Source organism: Vanellus vanellus, assembly GCF_965231255.1.
Source record: "Vanellus vanellus genome assembly, chromosome: 7".
Taxonomy (NCBI): domain Eukaryota; kingdom Metazoa; phylum Chordata; class Aves; order Charadriiformes; family Charadriidae; genus Vanellus; species Vanellus vanellus.
Window position 1 is genome coordinate 37,053,413 of NC_138912.1, and position 7,942 is coordinate 37,061,354.

A 7,942-nucleotide genomic window follows, 5' to 3' on the forward strand; every position below is an offset into this window, starting at 1 on the left:
ACCATTTCCCATTGAGATACAGAAGTCAGGCTGGCTGCTCGCCTTCCCAGAGGTCTTGGCATGGGCTGGCAGGAGGGGGTGTGCCACTCGTGGGCTCCCCAGGTTCGTTATACACCTCGATTTGGGGAAGAAAATGATCCTTTCTGGATGTAAACTTGTCTTCTCAACGTTGCAGTAGTGCAGGGCAGGAGAAGGCTCCGATTCAAAGGTCAGGGACTCAGCAGATGGTCCCCAATGCTAGGACAGAGGAAGGTGGGTGAGGAGGGATGCTTCTTCCTGAGCCTGCAAGGAGGGAGGAGACAGGATGAGATGGGATGGGGTCATGTGTTGGTGGTGTGCCCAGGTGAGCTACCACAGCTGGTGTTGCTTGGTTTGGCGTGGGGGCTGCAACCGCATTCAGCACCCTGGGATGGTTGGTCATCACAGCACTGAAGGCTGCCAGATGTGTAACAGCACAGCTGGGAACGGTGCTGGGAGGAGCGTGAGCTGGTCCTGGGCAGGTCACGGGGCCAGCGGGCAAAATATCTATGCCACACCTTTACGGGTCACATCCCTCCTGCTAGCAGTGGTTTGGCTTGAGCAGTGACACCAGCACCACGCCGGGCACATCGCCCAGCGGTGGCAGTGATGTGGCAGCAATGTCAGTTTGCAAAGGAAGGGTCAAAGCCCTCACATCTCGCTTTATCTTGTGTTGAGGGCTTCGATGAAGATCTGGAGAGGGGTTAGCGGTGCGTGGGTCCCTCAGGGCACCTCTGCCCTTGTTGCCAGGCCAGGCGGGGAATTTCCTTCCAGGATCCTGGCTTTAAGTAACTTTGCCACTTCTCAGAAGCCAGCTCTGGTGCCTCCTGGTATGTTCAGTTTGACCTGTGGAGCCTCTAAATCAGAGAGGAAAGCACATCTCTGACCATTTTTGATATACGTCTGATACATTTTGGAGCTCTGATTATTTTTGGAGCAGCGTCTGTCTGTTTGACAGGCAGCTGGGAGGTGAGGAGTTTCAGAGGGAGCCACTATGGCCAGTCCGCACCACTTAGAATCTGACTGTGTGTTGAAATGCCAGAAGTTAGATTTTTGCCCTTCCAGGAGAGAAGTGCTGCTCAGGAAGATGGTAGTCTGAGATCAGCGTATCCTTGGTCCGTCACTATTTATTGATGGCCAAAGGAGGGTTGATGCAAGTGAATACTGAAGCCTCAAGTCTGTGTTGTCCAACTGGTAGCTGAAGATAACTGCTGCCAGCCGGTGAAGTCTGAGTGCTAGAGATACCCTGCCATGAAAGCTTCCTCCTGTTGAACTGCAGCTGCGGAGACAGTAAATTTCTAATTACAGTTATTATTTGAGATCTCCATGCAGGCAGATACACAAGCATGGGCTTACTCTGGGGCTGCTGACAAGTTAAAGATGGACGTGTGCGTGAACACCTGGTAAGCCCCCATTGTGTTTCATTCAACCATCAGAGGAACGTTGTGGTGGTGGTGGCTTCTGTGAGATCTCACCAGAAACTTGTTGTGGAGCTCAAAGCACTTGGAAACCCCAAATGAGAGAGAGTGGGGGATGTGTAAGCCATCCTGTCTGCCCGGGCTGTCATCAGGGTAGAGGAGAAACCCTCTTTCTGGCGGGTGAAACGGGCTTGGGCAAGGAACCACTTGCCACAAGCGGAAAGGGGAGCAAGCCTGGCAGAATCAGGAATGGTGGGAAGCAACCAACCCCCAGAGAGGTGAGGACCATCTTTCCCTACCTGAGCAGACACATGGATGGGTGGGTAAATACTTTAAGGTAAGAGGTTTCACAGCACCCACCTGTAGGCATCACAGCCCAGTATCCAACTGACCCTTTTGTACTTCGTATTGTTTCCCTGCCTTTCCATGGTATTTCTCCTCCTTTCCTCTCTGCTATCCAGAGATAATCCACATTTTTGGTATGCTTAGGGTTGTTGCATTGTGACCCCAAATATATTTTGGTGTTAGAAAAGCTGCCTGCTCTCGCAGCCTGATGAAGCCATCTCCTGTCAGGCAGTGTTTTAAGGGCACATAAGCGTGGAGAGAGGTTTATTCTAGAGCGAGATGGCACACTGGCAACTCTTGGCTTTTCTTTCCCCGTGCACTATCAGGGCTTCTCCTCTTCTGGTGCAGTGACAGCATCCCTCACCCCAAGGCTCTATCAGGTTATTCCTGCCCCTGCGTAGCCTCAGCCCCCAGGTCTTGTGAGTTGGAGCGCGTGGGGTGCAGAGCCCAGCTGCCGGTGGGGCTAGAGGAAAACCCATCCGCTCTGGCATGGATCAGACCTTGGAGGCAGGTTTCCGCAGCACGGAGAAGGGTGAGGGCTGCCAGATGGTTATGGAGGGGATTGGTATTTGCAGCTGGCGGGATTTGTGCCAGTGCCAGCGCAGGAAGGGGCTCTAACCTTAGGGAGATGTTTCTCTTTGCACAGCCTTGAGTAGACCTCACTTTGCCTCTGCAGAGAGGGACACCTAAGGGGGGGGACACGTCCCTTCCAGTGTCCATGGCCCATACCAGGGAGAGCTGTTGCTAGCCAAGCCCTCAGCGCATGTACCAGTCGCTCTGGACTCTTTCTCTTGTGCCGAACCTCGACCACAAAAAGTGGGAAAGTTTACGGTGGCGAAACAGGCTTCACCATCCTTTCCCCAAGCAGCCTTCGCCGCTCTGCCCCTTCCCGGCCCCGGGGGGGGTCTCTTGCTCAGCCCTCACCGGGTACGGAATGATTTCCCGGGGAGGGTCCCGAGGTGTCCCCGCGGTGCTGCGCTCTCCCTGCCCGCGGCCGCCTCCCTGTCCCGGGGCGGCGGCGCTGCGCCCGGCCGTGCGCCCCGTCGGGCGGCTCCAGGGGACGCGCTCCCGGCGCCGCTTCCCGGGGCTTCCCTTTCTTCTCCTATTTTTTTTTTTTTTTAATATTTTTCTTTTCAGGCCCCTTCTTCTCTCCCTCTTGTCGGAAGAGCAAGGGGGGGGGGGGGGGGGAGAAGGAAGGGAGAAATATTGTTTGAATTCACAAAAGGGGGGCATCTGGTGCACCTTGCGCCTGGCATCTGTGCTCCTTGTGTCCCCCGAGCAGCGCGCTCGCACCGGGGCGAGGGGCAGGAGGGGCAGCCGTGCATCTGTTGGGCGCCACAATAAAGTCACAAAACAGAGGCGCCGAGCCGACCCAGCCGCGTTTGCCCTCTCAAAGTGTGTTGGGGGGGGGGGGGGGGAGACGGGGAAAGGGGGGGGGAACCGGCTCCCAGGTATTATGCGCCGGGTAGGTAGGGCCGGGGCAGCAGCTGCTCCGGCTCCGCTCGACATATGGCACCGCAAATCACGGTACCTCCTGAGCAGCCCCCGGCCGGGGGAGGAGGATGATGGGGAGGGGGGGGTGAGGAAGGGAGCGGGGGAAGGACGGGGCGGCCCCGCCGCAGGTGCCTCCGTCGTGCGCCCGCCGCCGCCGCCGCCGCCCCGCGGGCGCGCACCGCAGGTCCCCCCGGGACGGGCGGGAGGGCGCGGAGCGCCCGGTGGGCTCTCCGAGCGTGGGGGAGAGAGGGGTCGGGAGCGGGCCCGGCCTTATCTGCCCTCCCTTCTCCCGAGCAAACAGCCCCCGGCGGGCAGGCGGGCTGCGGCCGAGCCCCGGTTCGCAAAACGTCCCCGACGCCTGGCAGGCGAGAGATGCGCCGGGGCCGGGCTGGTTACCATATGTTTTCAATAAAATAAGACAAATAGGGCCGGCAGATAGGGATTGCAGTAAACCTGTTATAAAGCAGCATAAAGTAGGCCAATGTAAACGGCAGAAGGGCCCCTCCTGGAAGGGCGGTTGGGTGCCAGCTCCGCGCCGGGGCGGCCCGGCCAGGTGTGAGCGGGAGCCCGCCGCGGTGCCCCCGGAGATTTTTATCACGTTTGTGGTAATATGGTGCTTGTTATGCTAACTATGAGTAAACATACCCGGCCGGGCTTTGTGGCGACGGGAGGGAGTTATCGGAAAGTGGCAGTGGGAAGGTGATTTAACAATAAAGTTGTCTTGTTTGCCAGCAGGTGATGTCTGCCCCCAGCCCCATGATTAATGCTTCCCAAAGCACTCCACTTTACAATCTCTTGTAATTATTTATTAAACGAAATCTATTTATTATTATTTTAGCAAACAGCGGTACCAGGTGGGGCTTTCTTTTCCTCTTCAGCTTTTGTTTGAAGGACGTTTGAAGTGGGCAGTCTGAGGCTTGGAAACTCGCTCGCCAGATTTTTTTTGTCATCCAATTGCACAGGCGCACACACACATGAAAAAAAAAAAAAAAACACAACACAAAAAACTAACCCACACACAAAACCCAACAACCAACAAACCCCGCCGGGCCCTTCCTATTCATCCTCCCCTGCCCTCCGAGCCGCCCCTCGAGAAGGGGCGCCCGGAGCCGCCGCCGTGGCCGGCCCCGCTCCCCCCGCCCTCCCAGCGCCGCCGCCGCTGCTGCGGGGGAGCGGGGCTGCCCGCCCGCCGCGCCGCCCTCCCCGGAGAGCCAGCGCGCACCGCACCGGCCATCGCCGCCCCGCGGGGGCCGGGGGCCGGGCCGGGCCGGGGGAGACGCCCCCCGCACCGTCTCGGCCCCCGGCGGGACGCTCCGGCCGCTCTCGCCGCCGGTATTCCCCGGCCGGTATCCACCGCGCCGCTTTGGTGAAGGAGCGGGGGGCTCCCGCCCCGCCGGGGCTGAGCCCTCCCGGCGGCCCTGCCCGCACCCCCGGGGGCGCCGGGCCGTGCAGAGGGGGGGCCGACCCCGCCGTCCCCGGCCCCCCTGCCCTCCGCCGGGGAAAGGTGTCCCGAGCCCGGGCCGGTCCCCGCCGCCCGACCGCAGCCGGTGCGCAAAAGTCCCCGGCACGTTTTGCGCACCGAGCCCCGGTGGCGGAACAGTCCTCCTCGGGCCCAGCGCCGGATTGGCGGGGCGAAAGTGGCCGGGGGCTGCGGGGGGGGGGTCTTCCCCCGCGGCACCCAGTCCCCGTTTCCCCGGGGGGAGCAAAGATACGGCGCGGGGTGTAAGAGAACGGCGTGTCCCCTCCACACACCGGTGCCGGCGCTCGCCGCCCGCAGCTCCGCCGGTCGGTGCCTGGGGGGGCGCGGGGCTGTCCCCGGTGCTGCGGGGGCCAGAAAAGGGGCAGCGGGAGGCGGCGGGGTCCCCTCGCTCCCCCCCGCCCGGGGGGGGGGGGTCCCGGGAGCGTCCCGCAGCGCCGGGGAGGCGGGAGGCGGTTGTGGCTCTGTCGAGGGGAGCGGAGCCGGGGGGATCCCCCAAGGTTGGCACCGGGAGGGGGGACCCCGTCGGGCCCGACGGTGCGTTCCCGGGCACCCTGGGGCGCCAGGCCCGGCGCTACCCCGCTTTGCGCAACCGGGTCCTCGGGAGTTCCCGGTCACCGCCGGGGTCGCCCGCCCCGACCCTCCGCCGTAGCCCCCCGCGGAGCCCCGGCGTGCGCGGCCGCCCCGGACGATGTTCAGCCGCCTCCCCGCTCGTCGGGGTCGGAGGCTCGGGCCAGGGGTCCCGTTCCGAGGGAGGGCGGGTGGGGGCCGAGCCGGGAGGTGGGGGGAGAGGGGGCGGGCGGGGGAGGGGGGTCCCGGCGCGGCGTGGGAGCCGGCGGGGTCTCGCGTGGCGGGGCCGGGGCGGCGGGCGGTGCCGGGCCCCGGCACGCTCCCCGCCGGGCTGATAAGATAAAAGCGTGCCAAGGGGTGGGTGCGGGCGGGGGGGCGCACACGCCGCCCGGCCGGGAAATCCCCATTGTCTGCCGGCCCTATATATATAGGGGCTTAACGGCAGTCGTGTGCCGGCCGCGCAACCTTTCCTACCCGCACTCGAGGGAAAGCGGGGAGGGGGGGGAGCAGAGCGAAAGCCGCTCTCCTGCTCCGCAGCCTCGCCCGGGCTCCGCAGGTACAGCCTCGGGGGGGGGAGGGCTCCCCCGGGCCGGCTAACGGGGGGGTTTGGCTTTGCAAGGATGGCCCCGCAGAGCGACCGCTCGCCGGGCGAAGGGCAGCCCTATTTCGGCGGCACCGAGGACCCCCCCTCGGCGGCCGGCGGCGGCTCGGCGGGCAGCCGGGGGGCTTCGCCGGCCCGCAGCGCCCTGGCCCCGCGGGAGGCGGCGGCCCGCAGGAAGGGGAAAGCGCGGCGGGGCCGCGGCAAAGCGCGGAGCGAGGGGCTGCTCAACAAGCAGAAGAGGAGCCGGCGCATGAAGGCCAACGACCGGGAGAGGAACCGCATGCACCACCTCAACTCCGCCCTGGACGCCCTCCGCAGCGTCCTGCCCACCTTCCCCGACGACGCCAAGCTCACCAAGATCGAGACGCTCCGCTTCGCCCACAACTACATCTGGGCGCTCACCCAGAGCCTCCGCCTGGCCGAACAGGGCCTGCCCGAGACCCCCCACCCGCCGCCGCCGACCCCCGCCGCCGCCGCCGCCGCCTCCCCCGGGCCCTGGGACTCGCCCTGCCCCGCCGCCCCACCGCCCGCCGCCCTGCGCCGCGGCCCCGCCGCCTTCCCCGCCTTCCTCTGAGCCCGCCGCTTTCCCCCCCGCTTTTGGCCCTCAAACAGCCGGCGGAACGGAGGGGGGGGGGAGGCTCCCCGCGCTGCGCGCCGGGGGGCGGCGGGCACCCCGTTCCTCCCCGCCCCGTCCCGCTTGTCTGAAGCGCAGCGGGAGCGGGCGGACAAAAACAAATCACGGTTTTGTACTCGGAAACGGTAAATTATATTAATTTGTCGCTCTCGGTATTTATTGATTATATTTCGTAACAAATATATATTTTGTATATAAGAGTATTTTTGGCAGCGGTGGTCCGGCTGTTTGTACGGGGGAGGGGAAGCCGCGGCTGTATTTTGGGGTTGGTTGGTTGGTTGTTTTTTTTTTTTTTTTTTTGGTTTTTTTTTTTTTTTTCCGAAGAAGAAGAGAATAAAGTGTGTCGCGGTCAGACCTGTGCAACGCTGTGTTTTTTCCACGGAGGGTTTCAAAATCGCGCGCAGCCCGAGGGCAGTGCCCGGTGCCGGGGATGGTGTGCCCGGGGCCGGGACCGTGTGCCCGCTGCGGGGGGCGATGCCCTGCGTGGGGAGGAGCGGCGACGGAGAGCGGCGCGGCGGGGTCCTGCGCCTGTGCGCACGCCGGCGTGTGCCCGTCGAGGCCCAGGCGCGGATTTAAAACCGGTCTCTCTTTGCGGGCGCCCTTTTTTTTCCGCAGGGCTGCGACCGGTCCCTGTGATACCCCGTCCCTCCGGGCAGCCGCCCGGCTCTGCCCGCTGCGTTCCCGGCAAGGTGCGCCCTCCTCACGCAGGTGAATTTTCAGCGCCCGGCTCAGCCCTGGGGCTATTTTGGGGATGTCCCCGGGGCACAGAGCTCCAGCTCCCGGGGCGGTGCGGGTCCCCAGGGCAGCGTTACCCCAGGCCGACCTTATCCTCCCCGGGGAAGAGTTTATCCCGGGCAGGCGCGGGGGGAGAGGGAGGGCGCAGCGATCGCATTCAGCCCCTGCAGCCCTCATCGGGGCCTGGCGAAGGGGGGAAGCGTCAGGCCGGTTAAAAACGGGGGAGGTGGGAAAAGGGACACCTCCCACACCACGGCGAGAAGAGAAGCCGCATGAATCCCGCAAGCCCTTCCCCACCCTCCCCTCCCAGGGACTCAATTTGTAGCCGGTAGATTTACGGCCGGGCCGCCCCCTCTCTCCGCGCTGCCCCAGCGGGGCGGCAGTCGCTAGACAAAGCGGCCCGCGAGGCCAAAAGCCCATTGTGATGCTAATTGTTCTCAGCTGAGCCCGTTTGCCCGCGGCAAAGAGACGCTATTGAGGCAATTTGTAGAACAAAAGAAATTTGGTTACTGGAAACAAAGGCGCACGCACAAACACCCCCAACACCCCCCTCCCGCACCACAACAAAAGAGGCGAGAGTGAAACCTGACCGGGTACGGGATCCCACCGCCGCCCCCCCCCAACTTGCCCCGCCAACGCGGAGAGGGGGG

General features: G+C 63.7%; 1 protein-coding gene across 1 annotated transcript; it reads left to right on the forward strand.

The window, feature by feature from the left end:
• Window positions 1-5,942: 5,942 nt before the first annotated feature.
• NEUROG3 (neurogenin 3) lies at window positions 5,943-6,497 on the forward strand (the record flags this gene model as incomplete). Its single annotated transcript, XM_082486758.1, has 1 exon — window positions 5,943-6,497. The coding sequence occupies one exon, from the start codon at window positions 5,943-5,945 to the stop codon at window positions 6,495-6,497; it is 555 nt and encodes a 184-aa protein (XP_082342884.1).
• Between the last annotated feature and the right edge of the window lie 1,445 nt (window positions 6,498-7,942).